Source organism: Tympanuchus pallidicinctus, unplaced genomic scaffold (assembly GCF_026119805.1).
Source record: "Tympanuchus pallidicinctus isolate F22 unplaced genomic scaffold, pur_lepc_1.0 scaffold10, whole genome shotgun sequence".
Classification (NCBI taxonomy): Eukaryota; Metazoa; Chordata; class Aves; order Galliformes; family Phasianidae; genus Tympanuchus; species Tympanuchus pallidicinctus.
In genome coordinates this window covers 8,006,231-8,023,783 of record NW_026294619.1, presented here as the reverse complement: position 1 = coordinate 8,023,783, position 17,553 = coordinate 8,006,231, and the positions used below count along the sequence as shown (strand labels likewise).

The 17,553-nt window shown below is 34.1% G+C and overlaps 1 protein-coding gene across 4 annotated transcripts in view; it reads left to right on the top strand.

Annotated features, from left to right (window-relative positions):
• The window catches only part of CBLB (Cbl proto-oncogene B), a 142,122-nt gene that overhangs the window by 81,777 nt on the left and 42,792 nt on the right, over positions 1 to 17,553 (top strand). For all 4 annotated transcript variants that reach the window (XR_008210930.1, XM_052702660.1, XM_052702642.1 and 1 more), the window contains 4 exons: positions 1,667 to 1,798; positions 5,451 to 5,654; positions 11,098 to 11,283; positions 14,888 to 15,253. Coding sequence is in view for 3 of the 4 variants with exons in the window: in XM_052702660.1 (XP_052558620.1) it covers positions 1,667 to 1,798; positions 5,451 to 5,654; positions 11,098 to 11,283; positions 14,888 to 15,253 (888 nt within the window). In the remaining variant the exon portion in view is untranslated. The remainder of the gene's footprint in view (positions 1 to 1,666; positions 1,799 to 5,450; positions 5,655 to 11,097; positions 11,284 to 14,887; positions 15,254 to 17,553) is intronic.

Here is a 17,553-nt window from a genome sequence, read left to right as displayed (position 1 = left end):
AGATCTATGAAAAGCAACAGAAATAATTAAGTGCTTAAAGGAACTTGCTTTCCAGAGAGCAGACCATCTAGATGTTTGTAGTCTTGTTAGGTGATGATGTGATATAATACTGTGCAGATGTTTGACATTCAAGGAATAGGAAATAACTGTCAAAAGACAAAGGCTTCATTAAAAATGGTGCTGAAATTAATACTAGAATGTTTAGGTATGCAGTTGCAGAGTATTCATCTTTACAAAAAAATACAGTACGGGGTAGAGACAGAGGATGTCTTCAAGGAAAGACATCAGGCTAGATACAACTCTTTAAAACTGTACTGGTTTTAGATGGTCTTCTATTTCATCAGAGCAGAAGGGTGATCTGCTGTAATTTAGTGTAATTGGGAGTATTTTAGAAATATTCATTTCTTTCTGATATCAAAAAAATACCATTATGAAAATATTTTTCCAAAAGATCTGTTTTGAGAGAATTCCTACAAACAATTACCTGAGGAAGATGTAAGCCCATTCACCATTCTGCCTTCCCTCTTTTCCCTCCAAACTTAGAGTAGTAATGAAAGAGATATCAGATATGTTGCACAAAAAGTTTTTCCTTACAAAAATATTATTCTTACTTTCTCTCAATGATTGTCCTGTTTTATGCAAGCCAGTCATCCAGTATTTTGCTAATGAATCCAGTTGATTCTGAACTTGTAGTGAGGAGGAATCTATTAGTTAATGCTCAAAGTAATTTAGTCTGAACTACATGAATGCTTCCTTAAACAATATCTAGCTGCAGTAGTTTAAAATTGTCAGTAGGAGCTGATTAAACTATTAAAAGATTGTATAAAACTAGCTCCAGATCTAGATTGCTGCAGATGGATTCTTTGCAAGAGCTCCACCATAAGCATCTTTAGTACACACTGACTACAGCTACAGATATAAACTGTATTCTCTTTTGCCTGACCTCTTCTTCTTTTACGGAGCAGTAGCTACTTATTTTCCTGTGACTTTGATTATTCTTACTTTTAGCTTTCAAAATCTTTTTTTCTTTTCAAGACAAAAAAACTTTCTAGAAATGCTTTTCCTAAGTCTAGATGTTCTAGACTTGAGTTTTTACCTATTATTTATTTTGCCTGAAAGTCTTCTTGTACCTTACTGTCGGTCCTGTAAGAATACAAAGTGCTCAGTGATCTGTTAATGACTGTTGCTGTGTAATCTTCCAGGGATGTTCTTGCCCATACTACCTTCACAAGGGTTATTTACTTCAGTGGAAAACACTACCCAAGCTGTAGGTAGAAACGCCTCATTTGTCAATTTTGAGTCCAGTAGCTTTTGTTAGTTCTAAACTCATAGAATAAGAAAAAAGAGATCTCCATTTTGCTTCCATGCAGCACTGAATTTCTCCCTTTGTATGTGTTCCTTATCTTCCTTTTAACTGCAACCAAGGAAAAGCAGGCTGTATGCTTTGCATCAATATAGTACTTAAAAGTTTGACCCAAAAAAAAAAAGGCACAGATTTGTTAACTTGAGGAAGAAATAAATTAAGTAGTATCAGTAGACTACCTGAATATTAGTAGAGTGGGTTGGAAAGTAGGATTCAGAGAAATGTTTGCCACTAGTAGTGCTGCAGTATATTCTTTATAAATAAATTGCAGTAAAGAAATAACTTGACTTTCTGTTGTTACAGGAACAGTATGAATTGTACTGTGAAATGGGTTCCACTTTTCAGCTATGTAAAATCTGTGCAGAGAATGACAAGGATGTAAAGATTGAGCCTTGTGGACACCTCATGTGCACCTCTTGTCTTACGGCATGGCAGGTACAGTCATAGTTAAGTTAGAAATAGATGGAACTCTCTGTTACATCTCTGTTTACGGTGGATTTACTGTTTCTACTCTTCTAGGTACTCAGCAAGAGGGTTCAAGGTCTTACCTATTTGAAATAATATATATATTTAATTTACTGGACTAAAATCTATTAAAAACAAAGTTTTAAGAGTCATTAAAATCTAGATTTGTAGACTTGCTGACTTGTAGACCGACCATTTTCTAACTTGCTAATGTGGAAATAATTTTCTAAGTATCTTCAGACAATGACAGATGGACTCCTGATCTAGTTATGCCACCAAGGTCACTTGACAATATGTTCAAGAGGAATAAGAGGACAGGAAGCAATCAGGAGTGAATGATTGACCAGACAGGGTTTTATAATGAGACAGGGTGTCTTCTCTAAGAAGAGGAATTAGTAGTAAATGTCACATAAGGCTCAATGAAAAATAAGCTTTAGGATTCCTGTGTTTTGTGTTGATAACATATAAATCACTAAACCCACCTAGATTTTAGCTGATTCTTGAGGTAAGAGGCTCAACAGAGAGAAAAACTGTGATATCAATGTCACTTACAGAATATTTCTGAAAACATACAGAATTTCTTGTGACGCAGGTTTGGATGTTTTCTGTCTTGTATGTGAACAAAACTTGCATTGGCAAGCCAACTCAATCACAAGTATCATTTGACTTTTTCTTTTATTAGCAATAAAGCTGTCTGAAAAAGATTCCCAATTTTCAATTTTCTGTTGTTTCTCTTTCTGAAATTTGAATTTGCTCCAAACACAAATCTTTCAAGTTCCCCAAGACGAGAAGTTCTCATAAAATTCTCTTTTACACATGCTCATATAGGAATTTGTTTCATTACTAAGTAGCAGCAGAGAGCAGAAAAAAAGATATTCCTAAAATGAGAAATAAAAATGGAATTATTTTACAGTTTCATTTTTAATAATAAACAGACATCTAATTATGTTCATCTTTGAATTACGAAATTCTAAAATTGTGACATCTGTAGCTATTTGGTTATGGGTTTTTTGTTGTTCTGTTTTGACTTAACTTCTTAGAAACTGAAGGTCCTTGCACTTTTGATTGCTACATCTCTGATGTTATGGTAGCAATTAATTTACAGTGTTGAGCTAGATATGTGCTCCAATTCTGGACATTCAAGAAACTAATGTACTCAGTATTTTGGTTAATGGCTAGGAATTCAGGAAGAACATGACAAAACATTTTAGGCTTAGAGAACTGACCTTTTCAAAAGCATCAAGCTTCATCAGAACGTTGCAGTCAGTGAAAACTGGCCAGGTACATTTTAGATTTCATTACAAATTTAACTTTTGTATAATTAGTGAGACAATGAAGAAATATTGCACTGTAGCAGCACCAGCTGTTGCAGGCTTCTGGGATACCATTTAATTGCCAGCATAATGCCTCATTAGATATGCCTCAGCAGTCCAATACAGATGTTTTCACTAAGTAGAAAAAATGTGTTATTTAATAAATTGAGTAAGCAATATCAGATCTGCATAGAATGCCAAGGATGATTCAATGTTGTTCACCTTTAGGGAGATCAATTTCTCAATTAAGTCTTGGTTTAACAATCTTACTTTTGTATTATGCAATAAGATGAAAATTTATTCCTAAGGAATCTCTTCTGTAAAAACTACTGTTTTGGTCTTAATTCTAAAAACATATGGACATATGTACTGTATTGTAAGGTTCACAATAGCTGCTTTCTCCATGTTCTAAAAATGTGGGCAAAACTATGTATTCATATAGAGTTTAGCTCTCAGTTTTAATTTCATTATTCCTACTGTTGAATATGAGTCTGCTGTTGTTGGTTACTCAGTATGTTTTGATGAATTTGTAACTTTTGAAAAGAGAGGAAATTGCTAGTACACAGCTATTTGAAAACACTGACACAAGACAGCCTGGCAATTGCAAAGCTCTGTGCCTTATCTATACAGATATTTCGTTTGGTATTTTTGTTGTTGTTTCTATTTTGTTTTTGAGGGTTTTTCCTTGTTTTTTAATAACATCGGCCATTAAAATGTATGAATAAGGGAGAATTTCTGTTTACATGACAGTGATTACTTCAGTAGATCCATAAATCTTCGATGTATTTTTTTTTGAGGTAATCATAAGTGATGTTGACTGCTTCTTTGTAATTAGGATGCAGCAGTGCTACAAGTAGATTACAGGGATCTTTGCATACAAAACGAAAATCCAATACTAAGTCTGTAAATATATGTGATTGTTGTAAAGAGATATCATTTATAGTTATCTGGCCCCAGTTCTTCCACAGGCTATAAAAACACCAGTCAGTTCAGTGAGAATTGTCAAGTGTTCTTGTCAAGTGTCAAGAAGAAAATAATACTGGGAAAAAAAAAAGAAATCTGTCAATAAATTATATATTTATTATTATATAATAATTATATAATATATATATATAATATAATATGTAATAAATTAGATATTTATTATTATATAATAATAAAGAGAAATCAAAAAGCTGTGCTTGCTTGATGACATTTCCTGACTACAGGACAGTTCACTTGAGACATTTTGGTAGGTTGTTTAAAATTTATTTTTTTTATTTTCGTTATAGAATCATAGTGCAGTTTATTTTGAAAGGGGACCCTAAAGATCATCTTCTTCTAATCCCTATTACATGACTATGAATATGACCCAATGTAACTTCTGAATTCAGATTGAATTATTTTGATCTCTTAAATCTTCAGGGATTTTATTTTTTTTTTTAATGTGATTTTTTTTTTATTTGGTTGGTTTTAGTTTTATTTTTTTTTGTGGTTTATTTTTTTGTTCTGTTTTTAAGATCAAATCAACATGGTGCCTGTTCATGGAAAAAAATACATATTTCTGAAATGGATAAAAATAAATACAAATATGGCTGCTTGAAAATCATTTAGCACATTATACCCCTTAGAAATTAAAACTCAAGTAATTTGTTTTTCTGATAGCAAAGAATCATTGAACTGTCTATGTTGAAGTAGACCAGGACCGTGAAACCCAACCTGACCTCCAAGTAATATCACTAAACCCTTTGTGCCACATCTATACTTCTCTTAAAAAATGTGTGAAGACCGTTCTTTGCTTTACATAATTTGATGAAAATGTTATTGAGTTATTGCTATTTAAACGTCAAGAAAGTTTTCACCCTTAAAATTCTGAATGCATATTTCTGAATGTTCAAGAGGTACTGCAGAGAATGAGAACTGCACACTCTGAAGCTCATTGGTATTTTCTAAATAAAAATTAAAACCAAATATTTTGTATTTAATATAGGAGAGATAAAATGCATTATCTCTATCTGCAAACCTTGCCTTTATTCTTCTGAAGAAGTATGAAAATTGTAATTCAAAAAGGCAAAATTATTTTTGATGCTCTGTAGAGATAACAGTTCCTTTATGGTTAGTTATTTTTAAATGGAATGTAGTGATTGGAAGATAGCTTTAAAAGCACGATCATTTTACTATTAGCTGCAGTGAAATATCTATGAAACTTGAAGAGACCCAAGAAAGGGGCATTTTTGTATAGAAAGGTAATGACCTTATATTTTGCATACTTTTTAAAGTTCTTCTTTTTTATTTTTAATAATTTATGTGTCTTTTCTGTTTTACTATAGGAATCTGATGGCCAAGGCTGTCCTTTCTGTCGCTGTGAAATCAAAGGAACTGAACCAATTATTGTGGATCCGTTTGATCCAAGAGATGAAAACTCCAGATGTTGCAGTATTATCGATAGCTTTAGTATGCCCATGTTGGACTTGGATGATGATGATGATAGGGAGGAGTCTTTGATGATGAACCGATTGGCTTCAGTCCGAAAGGTATAGTTTCAAATATTTTATAACAAATAAAGCTGTATATTTTTAAATAATGCTGCCTGTGACTGAACAATGAGAGACTGCATTTCATGCTGAAGATTTCAGAAACTCATTGAAAACTTCTCAGGGTGAAAAGCAAAATGCTTTGATTTTGCAGCAAGAATACTAAAAGCGAATAGGAAAAAATTACATATATATCTTGACTGTCGTGTGATGTGAATAGAGTTAACTTTGTTCATAATGGAGGAAGCAACAAATATGTTAGGATTATACGTGAGCTTATCCATTGATAGTAAATATTACTGTTTGTAATGTTTGTACTGTTTGTAAAGATGGCTTGGAACCCAAATCATGTTGCACATAAGTGCCTCTTTGTCATACTTCATGTAAGTTATCTATAATTTTTTCTGTAATATAAAATGGATTTTATTAGGTAATTTTAGAGGGAGAAAGCTGAAATTCATAGTAGCGTTGTGTTTCTGGATGTATTTGTTCTCAAAGTGCTCTGTGTTCATTTTTGGGATTTTTATATTGATTGTGGAAGATTATATCACAAATGAGAGCTGTCATTAACGAAATTTTATATTGTTGGTTGTTTGCAGAGTTCCTCTCATGTTTTAGCTTTGAATAATATTCTCATTGGCCATGCAACACTGAATTTTACAGTGCAATTTCTATATTTTGCCTTTTACTAAGGTCATCTAGATTAAGTAGTTGACTTGAAATTAATTCTGTAACATCTTACTCTTCCATTTCCTTATCATTGTATGTTAAGGAACCTGAATGCACCTGTCATTTAATATGCATACTTCCAATAATCTTTCCTAACCTCTTAAGTCATATGAAACATTCTTATGTATGTAATACAACATAGCCTACACTCAGGAACAGTTTATTCCTCCTGATGAGACTTAAGTTGCAGTCTGCACCCAGACCTTTGTGAGATAGCCTTGAATTGATAGACTTTTATAACACTATCTCTTTTGTGATAAGGTAAAAATGCATTAAGGTTTTTTAAAAAGAAGGAACTGTAAGCTTTAAACTAAGAAGTCTTGTTTTCCGTATCTACTGTTTGAATGCTTAGATGTTTGCTGTTTTTATGTCATTAATTTCATTGTTCAATAAAAGAAACCTACTATTTATTTCTGGAGTTTTAGAAACAATATTTTTCACTCTTTTTTTAGCCAGTTTAAATCATTACTTGGAAATGTTGAAATGCCATGTTATCATGTGATTTTCAGCTGCTGTTGCCTTCTAAAAACTGTTACCAGTGGTTGTAGAGTTATGCTTCTAAGTAAATCACCATATATAGCATATATTGTTATTTGTGCACATTTTTTGTTTTATAATTCACCCTTGTCTAAGTCTTAAGCATTATTCATTTTTCTTGTTAAATAATACTTCCTCAGAGCCTAGTAGGAGAAACTGCAATATTTTGTAGGATTTTACCCTCTCTGAATTTGTCTTTTGTTTCTTGTTAATGCTGTTAATATAAACATGGTACTGCATTTTGGCTGTGTTATGGAGTCATTTGGGATATAGAAACAATGGAGATGAAAGGACACGGATAATCATTTGCAGGCAAGTTGATAGTATAGTTATTTCGTGATCCTAATCATCATATTGGTCAATTCATATTTTATTGCAAGGGTTGTAATAAAGATGCCAACCTTTGAAAATCAAGTGGGTTCGTTTTCTCTCAAATCATCTGGCTTGACCATGTGATAGTATTACTGAGGAAAATCATCTTGTCGTATTTGGCTGCTAATGAGTTGGGAACTTAAGCCTGATAATCAGTGAAAGCTCCAGTGACATAAGCTTTCTGAAAATGTGGAGCTTCAAGATGTGTTGCTGAAATTTTCAAATCAGTCCTCATTTTCTTGAATGCCTCATAGGAGTTGCATTGTTGTTGCCTTTGAGACTTGTACTGAAAACTTTATGAAATTGTCATTAATGTGTAAGGAAGATTAAAACTTTTCATCATCTCCTGTACCTTTATGAGTTATAAATATAAGTTGGATGCCATAAAAATACAAATTTTGCAGTTTATCTTTCTATCTCTGAAATATACTCATAAACAGTAAGTGGTAACTGCATTAAATCCCCAAGGGACCTCAGAGTTGAGAGTGTTTTAAGGAAAAGAATAATCGATTATTTAATGGAGTGAATATATCCACTTTTAAACAAATGAATAATTGTTCTTATAGGTGTTGTGTATGAGGCAGCAACAGCAGCAGACCAACAGTATCAAAGGTTTCAAAGAAATGCACTGCAATTAGTCTGTTTATCGGCCTCATCAAGCAGCTTTTTTTTATTTCAAAATTATCTTCAGATAATTCTTTATAAACCAAAGTGGTGCCAAAGCTTCTGCTAATTTTCTCATCACTGAGAATTTTCTAACTCTGTAGTAATAAATGTCAGAAAAGAAACTTAAATTCACAGCTACTGGGGGAAAACTGATACCACTATTTCCCAGTAATAGATACATCTGATTAAATCATGCAGCTGTGTTCCACACTGCAGTCCAGTTGCAAAAATAAGTCACAGCTGCTTGTCCCTTGGCAGCAGTTGTGCCAACTAGATGAAATCCAAGTCCTTAGAAAGGAGCCTGTGTTCTTTTCCTTAATTACATCTTTATTGCACAGGTCTGTGTTGCAGCAGAGCCCCTTTGTATACTGAAGGTCTGTCTTCTGTCATGTCCAGTTCCTTTCTATTTGTTTGTGTCTTAATTGCTTGTTTTTCCTTTTTCCCATTGTGCTGTTCTTGTTACTCTTTTTTTTCCACTAACAGGAAAATGCATGGAAATCTCCAATAGATAATGAGCAGAAAAAAATTCAAGTATTTAGTCCATAGCAAATGTTTCAGGTTTTTTTAAGAGGTTGCATTCTGTGTCAAAAATAGTACTTGTTAAGTACATCTGTTGATACCCTGACATCGATAAGAAATGCAGCCATCTCATTTGAAAAATCAAACAATTATGCAACTAGACAGGTTGGATATAAAAAGAAATGTACTTTTTTAAAAAATGAGAATGTGAAGGAAATCTGACAGTGAGTACTGAAGAAAATGTTTGTTGCTGTGGGATATTTTTTGTTTGTTTGTAGATTTTAACAAAGAATCATAGTTTTTAGTTTCTCCCAGCAAAGTGCTCTCTCATACTTCGACACCAAACAGTTGAATGGGTTAAGCTTCTTTATAGGGTGGAGTAACTGTTAAATTTTATTAGCAATTTTCTTTTTTCTTCACATGCCTCACAAGTTATTAGATAGCCTGTTGGCCATCATTGGTTCAGTTTTTGACCTACCATAAATGAAGAAACTTATTACACCACTTCCATTTATGTTTAATAATTGTAATTTTTTGGAGGTGTGAGATCTACTTGTTTAGATCTATTTAAAAAAATGTTGAGGAATAAATTAATCTTCTGTCTGATGCTGAAGTCAAAGGATTGAATATATTATATTAATATGGCTTTTGGTGTTTAGGAATGCTTGGTGGAGATGTAACTGAACTTTGAAAACTAATGCTATTCATTGACACAGTGTTTATTAGGATATTTAACTGATGGATGCTTTCTATTACGGCAAATGAACTGACATTCACTTTATAGTCAATTTATAATTCTGGTTGCTCAGGCATGCCTGCAAGATAAGTATCTAGCATAGTTATTCATCTAGTTCCCTTTTCATAGTGATCAGTGAGGGTAAGCACCTCACCTGTCTTTCATGTATTTATCCTCCTGGCCTTACAGTTGAGGTCAGGGACATTCATCAATTGAAGGAAAAAGTTAAAATTAAGTATTGACTTCAAGTCATTTAGTATGTACATTCAGTGAAGAAGTACTAAGAAAAGAGAAGCTGGGAAGCTTCTGGGAGACATTAAGAGTGTGAATTTTCAATTGCTCAGTCTCTTGAATATGCAGTTGTGACACTGACCTTACACTTATAGACCAAATGGTAAGATAAAAAGTGTCACAAAAAGTCATTCTGGCAAAGGAGTTGAAACTCAGTCTTCTAGCTCTTCAACAGCTTCCTGCTTGTCCCTCTCTTTTTTTTTTTTTTCTTGCCTTGTAGTACGGTTGTGGCTTCTATTTCTGATGGAAATCTGGTAGCAGATCCCAATTGCATAGAATATTACACTAAGATGTAAAACACAAGGTATTGAGTTAAGAGTTAAAATACTAGATCGTTTTGCCTAGATCTACTTTTGAATTTATGGAGTTTTCAGACTCTTTAATATAGTCAGTATATATAAAGAAAAATAACTTTGATTTCATTCTACTGAAGAACTTCCTAGTCCTAATCTCTGTTGTAACCTCTCTGTTGTAACCTACATCTGTAGGATGTACCATGTTGATGTCAGAAATCTTATGAACGGAGGGGAAAATTTTGATCAAAATGATTTAGCAGATGCATTTGCGTGAACAATTTTATGTGCTTTATATAGTAAGAAGACAGTCTCTATAAGCAAGTTGCATAGTGAGAATACTCACTGCATGAGTGATCTGAGTCTGATGACTCCTGTGAATGTTGTGAAGCTACTTTAACTACTGCCAAAAATAACACAGAATGGCATGAACATCCAGATTTACTTAGTGTATGCCGATACAATTACAGTAGGTTCACAGGTGTGCCTTGAACTGATTTATGGAATAAATTGAACTGCATGTTTGAACTTGCCCAGTTAGTTGAAAAACTGCAGAAGTAGGTGAAACGTAGACTGAGTGAAATCTTTGATTCTGATTGTAGTATAGCATATTTTCTCATTTTTTAAATAATTAAAAATGGTATTTTAAAAGAACGTTGTCAACTTCCACTGTGCCTATGAATTTGAAAGGATGAGTCAAGGAAAAGAAATCATGATTTGTCACTTGAGGGTGATATTTATCAGCTAATCAGCGAGGAAGGAAATAAATTCGTTGTCTACTGACTTGATGATTTTGCTTAGTAAGTTTTCAGAAGACTTATTCCTTGTTTTTTGTTTTTTGTTTTTGTGGAGACATGATATAACAGTGGGTTGTTGTTAACAGACAATATAATGAGCATCCGGCTTTGAAAGTTGCACATAGATAATTATGAGATGGAATACTTATTAATAGAAAGGTTATCAAGAGTACTACTGCAGTACTACTGCAGAATCACTTTTTACATTTGTTGTTGTTTCTTTTATGATGGCAAGAATTGCTTGTTTAAACAAATTACTGGAATATATTTTCTTTAATTTTTATCACAAATTAATATAGTTTTGAGATACATGGACTTTTAGACTTCTATCCACTAATCAGGATCTGAGTACCTATACATGAATTAAGAGTTGTGAGGTGTCCATTATGATAAATGACTATCAGTAAATGCCTGGCAAGTATAAAATGTTCTTCTTACAAAATGAAAGTTATTTACTTGATCATCAAGTAAATTCCAGTAATTTTTTTTTTTATGTCTTGAAGTGCAATGAGAGGCAGAATTCACCAGTGACTTCTCCAGGATCTTCCCCTCTTGCACAAAGAAGAAAACCACTTCCAGACCCCCTGCAAATCCCACATCTTAGTCTTCCACCTGTACCTCCTCGTCTGGATCTTATTCAGAAGGGAGTAGCACGGTCTCCATGTGCCAGCCCAACTGGATCACCAAAGGTAACTCTTACTGACCCTTATTTCTTTATACATGAAGATTCACTAAATTTATTTGATTGTTTTCAGTGTGAGCTTGCTTGCTTGTTTTGGAATATTGACTATTAAGAAATGTTGTGTGTGTGTTATCTTTTTCAGGGGTTTGTTCAAAAAGACTTCTAATTCCTTGTTGCTTAGCAAGGTTCTCAAGTAGATCAACGTTGATGAAGTCACTTAGAGATTCTTGTTTCCTTGTTTCCTTCAGTTGACTTTGGATATGCCTGTCTTGCATCATAAGTTACATAGTCAGATGATTACAGCTACATGCATTGGTTAAATGTGACCTGTTTAATCTGATGGTTATATTATACTTAGTTATACTCAGAATTTTAAAAACATCAATTTAACAACACTGTTAACACGTCAATTCTATAATAAACCCTGATTTGTGAAACCAAATAAAAGTGAAAATTTCCTGAAAGTAGATTTAAAGGCCTTTATCTCATTAAAATTTCATGTTGTTCTCTGATGGTTATTTGTGCTCATTTGCACAGCACTTCAACAAGAAAAATATGTGCAGATAGCCTGCTTTCAAAACTGCAAGTGGCATATATTATGACTCAAGTTTCAGGGGAAATAATAATCATAGAATCTTTTGAGTTGGAAGGGACCTTTAAAGTTCATCTAGTCTACTTCCTCTGCACTGATCAACGACACCTACAGCTTGATCAAGTTGCTCTGAGTCCAGTCCAGCTTTGAATGTGTCCAGGGATAGGGGCCTCCACCACCAATCTGGGCAACTTGTTCCAATGCTTCACTATTTATTATAGAGTACTTTTTCTTACATACAGTCTAAATCTCCCCTTGTCCCCTTCTCTCTTCTAGCCCCCCTTTAAATATTGAAAGATCACTCTCAGGTCTCCCCAGAGCCTTCTCTTCTCCAGGCTGAACAGCCCTGGCTCTCTTAGCCTGTCTTAGTGGGGGAGATGTTCCATCCCTTTGATTGTTTTTGTGGCCCTCTACTGGACATGCTCCAATAGATCCATGTCTCTCCTGTACTGAGGACTCCACGATGCACACAGTATTCTACGTGAGGCCTCATCAGTGCAGAGCAGAGGGGCAGGATCACCCCTCTCAACCTGCTGGCCACGCTACTTTGGGTGCAGCTCGGGATATATTGGCTTTCTGACTGCAAGGACACGCTGCTTTCTCATGTTTAGCTTGTCATCTAGCAGTCCTTTTTGGCAGGGCTGTCCTTTGTTCTCACATCCTCCAACTTGTATGATAATCGAGGTTGCCATGACCCAGGTGCAAGACCTTGCATTTGGATGTGTTTGTTGAACCTCATGATGTTCTCCTGGGCCCACTGTTCAAGCCTGTCTATGTCTCCTTGGGTGGAGTGTTGTCCCTTGGGTGCGTTGACCGCACCACATAGCTTGGTGTCATCTGCAAGTTTTGTCATTGATTTCCACCTGTTCGTTGAGCCGTTGACCAACACTCTCTGAATAAGCACTCACTGTGTATGGTCTTGCAAGAAGTTTCATGTCCATTGAACAGAACACCCATTAAATCCATATCTTTCCAATTTGGAAAGAAGGATATCTGAAGTTAATGAATTGCGTACTTACTGTGTATTTTGAGAGTAATGATGCTAAAGAGTTAAAGAATTTTCAAGTAAGTATAAAGCAAAACAGCTATGTTTGTTGCTCTCTGTTATGAGCTGCTTATTTTAATAGCTGTATAGAGAGAGGATTTCAATTCAAATTTTGATCTTAGATAGTGAATTCAAATTCAAGTTTTAAATATGAATTGAAACTCGTCTGTTTATAGTAATCCAGTATGAAATACCTTTTTGGTACTCTTAGGTTTTTGCTTCAAGCTTGAAAATCAACTTTTTGAAGTTCTGATGGTCTATAATTCAGACAGAAGAATAGAAGTTTGAATAGTTTCTTTATCAAACTTCTTTAATTGCATTTTTATGTTATACAAGGGAAATTGCAGCACATTGAGAATATAAACTGAATGTTTGGCGTATCTCTTAAAATATACTTTGATAAACTATTTGTACAAAATTAAAGACTGTAAAAAAAAATAGAATCAGAAATATCATTAATATCACTTCACGTCTTTCTCTTAAAGTATTTTGAAAATGCTTCTGTTTTCCCATAATACTTTTCCATATATACATAAAAATATTTTGGGAGGTGCACGGGAAACAAGATGGGAAACAACAAGCAATTGCAATTTCATGTTTAAAAATAAAGGCAAGTTGTTCTACCAAGACTACTATTACAGTCAAAAGCTCTACCTTTTCTTCAGTGGGAAACAGCAACAACAAAAAAATTTGGATGACTCCTTGCTGCTTGGTTGCTTGGTTTTCTTTCTGCCTTGACAGTGAGAATTAATCTTTTTCCTAACTAGCATCTTGATTAAATACTTCTTTATTTAATATAATAATATTGTATCCTATTTATATGAATTGACCTGCAGGTAGAATAATGTTTTTGGGTTGTTTTTTTTTTAACATAAATAACATCTTGAAGAGTCGCACTAAAAATACTGGTGCCCTAACCAAATACTTTTCTTCCTTTGAAACTTTCGTGGCCTCACTCTCTTGAACTGGTAATATTATGCAGACTTGCCAGAGTCCAGGAAAATTACACATTCAGAGAGAAGTAATCTTCCCTATGCTTATTACTATAACTGTAGGAGAAAAATATTTCCTGATAACCTAGGAAGAACTGGCTTAAGCATAATTTTGTGTAATGTTTCTAGTAATTCTCTCCTACTGAAATTCTTTTGTTTTTATCAGATTTATGCTTTTAGAAACTATACGTAGTTTAGAAAATCTACATACATTCTCTTTCTGAAAATTTGGTTTTCTTTTTTTTTTAGTATTTTTGCACATAATTTTGAAAAAAGTTTTACCATTTGTGACACAGTTCAGTTCTGAAAAAGGAAATATGCTGGCAAAACTTGTTTGCAGACTATCTAATTGCAAACATAAATACATACTAAAAATGCCACCTGAAAAATTGAACTGCCATTCTAAAATATTAGACACTCTAATAATGATTGTCATATGAAGAATGGAGTCATACCTTCTTGTATCAGCAAAATCAACACGTTTGTTTTCTCTTTCCACTTGTGCCCTCATCAGTGCTTATTTGTATTTATTCCGTGGCAGAAATATTTTGCTTTTGAATGAGTTTTTTTGTTGTTTTTTTTTTTATTATTTTTCTTGCATCCAGATGGTGTATTTTTTTTAACATTCCTCAGAATTCTTTTCAACAGCTAAATAAGTGATTCAAAGTAAGCATTATGGAAAACAGAAGAAAGGATTCTAGAGAAATATTATCAGTTACATAAGTTTGCTGTAGCCAATTGTCTTTCTTCTCCTGTTCTTCCGTGGTTCTTCATTCAGCAGAAATGAGGGTATAATTTCTTGAAGAGAGACCGTGTAGTCTGCAGAGTTGAAAGGGAAAACTAATTTATAACTTACTGGCAGGTTCTCTTCTGGTGCCTAGAAAATACCTCTATTAGGAATGGTAAGACTATTTGATCATGAAAGAAGTGAAGTAAACACATGTATATTTAACTTTTTTTTTCTAAACTTGGTTTTCTTTAGTCTTCTCCTTGCATGATGAGGAAACAAGACAAACCTTTGCCAGCACCACCACCTCCCTTGCGTGATCCTCCACCACCCCCACCAGAACGACCTCCTCCAATTCCACCAGACAACAGGATAAGCAGACACTTGCATCATCCAGAAAGCGTGCCTTCCAGAGACCAGCCGATGCCCCTTGAAGGCTGGTGTCCCAGAGATGTGTTTGGGACAAGTCAGTTAGTAGGATCTCGAACGGGGAGTGACACTTCTCCCAAACCAGGACTGACTGCAATTTCAAACATGAATGGAAGGCACAACCGCGTAAGTTCTGAGCAAGGATTTATGAGAAAACACAGACGTCATGAATTGCCTGTGGAAGGTGCCAAGGTACGAAATTAGGTGAATTTATTGAAGCCTTGATTTGATATCCTACTGCAGCATTGTTTTCCTTGGCTACAGTGCTGGGGTTTCTAAATCTTTCATGTTGGTTATTAATAATAAGCAGGCCATAAATAAATGGCTTGTTACATACTGCAATTGCTAAAGCTACCATTCATGAGGGTCTAAGATAAAATCCAATTTTAACATGAAACATTCTAGAAATGGCTTGGAGAGAAAATTTTAGATTTGCTGTGCTCTTTCAGCAAATGATTTATACAGTTGGGGCATAACAGAAGTCAGTTATGCAGCATCTCAGGTCAACTTTGAAAAAGCCTAAATTATTTCTGTGTTTGATGATCAGTGATGTAGCTACCTCTGTGGAAGGTGAAGGGAAAACAAGTTGACCTCTTAAATCTGTAAACTACGTAATATACATATATGATATTTACAAGTACACTAAAGTTGTTAGCTATATTGTGTACGTTAACAAAAGCTAAATATTCTAATGATCAGGTGGTCTTAATTATCTGTGAAATGTTATTTTCAAAGGAACATTAAATTAGTGATGATCTTCAGTATAATCTAATGGAAAAGATCTAACCTACCTTGACCATAAGAAAGTAGAAACAAGTACATCAGAAGCGAAGCTAAATGTGGAATAGTATGTTGTATCTTTACTACTGACTATATGGGCAGTAGCCTTGAAAATGTACAATGGCACAGCTTTTGTTGCATTGTTTGGTTTGATATTATCATCAGTACTTTAAACTTCATTCACGGTAATGGCAAATACCTTTTTCTTTTTCAGTTGTTTACAGTAATGCAAATATCTTTAGCTGGATTTTTCTTCCTTTGGATTTAAGTCAGAGCTCCAGCTGCTGGAGTTGTATGTTGTTGTAATTTCTCCGTAGCATTTTTGATTTTTCTCGGACAAAAGTCCAATGCAGTGTCCAATAATTCATTTTGAGCTATGAGGGCGTTTGGAATTGTCACTTGCAATCTTTCCACTGATTGTTCAGCTTGATTTGTCTGGGAGGCATCTGCTTGTCACCTAAGAAGTATGATTGCCTGTCCTTAGCTGCACTGAATAGTATGTCTAGAACTATGGTGTTTTTGCTATTAAAAAAAAAAGAGGATTGTTTCCGTTTGTTAATTGAAGATATCTGAGAGATTAGAGAGTGGAGCAGTAGTGCTAGTATTAATCAACTTCAAATAACCTGCAAGACTGTGTACTTGCAGAGGCCTGGGTTTGAAAAGAGAGCAATTGGTGATGGCCTAGGAAAAAAATCCATATTTCTGTTCTAATTGCTACTTTATCAAAGCAGCTCAGTATTTCATTATAGAGCGGATTATTAGTTCAGTGTTGCTGCTCTTTTTTTGGTTGAAAACTGTATAGCTTGTGCTTGTGATTCAGTACAAAAGTTAAAAATCATCACTTTTTTTCCTTTTCCCAAGTTCACAGTATTTGTTTATCAAATGGATATCATGATAATTTTGGAAGTGTGATTTTTAAAATTCAGTTATTAATGGTAAAAAGCATTTATTTATGTGATGAAAAGTCCTTAAGAAGGTCGTGGTATTATGTGTAATAAGAATGTTCTTTCATCAGAACTGAGGTAAAGACCAAAATTTTACTAAGAACTAGACTGTAGTTTTTAATATTATAGATTTTCATCTGCTTTTAAACTACACTGGGTTTATATCTTCAATAGTACATTCAAATAGCCATTTAACATTCCAGTTGTGGTTAGGTACAGTATTGAGGCAGATGGAATACTTCTCAAATCAGAATAACTACTCGGTGTGGAAGAGCAATTGTAATCTAGTAGAATTATGCAGGTATTTCTTTAACCAAATGTTGTTTGAAATGTCATGTTCGGTTAATAGGTCTAAGCCACTTGATTAAATGGAGTAACTGACAACTATGAATTACTATTTGAGGATGTATGAACATTCTCAAGGATAACACTTCATGAATTTTTAACCCTGATTCATTTGTCGATCACAATACAATCATTTTGCTCTTGGTTATGGCTAAGAATTCAGAAGACGATTTTACAATCTGCCAGTTACAGCACCACAGAGGTTTAAAAAATAGTGTTTAACATGGTGTTCCTGTTGTTTTCCATCTGTACTCCATCTCTGTTGCTTTCATCAGTTTACAATCTTGAAATCCTGATTTTCCCCAAGTGGTTCAGCTGTAACTGAGTGGTCCATCTAGTAACTGTGACAAAAAACTTCCTCTTTTGGTAAAATTTAAAGTGAGTATGTTCTACAGCTCCCAAATGGGGGTAAGCTGAAATTAA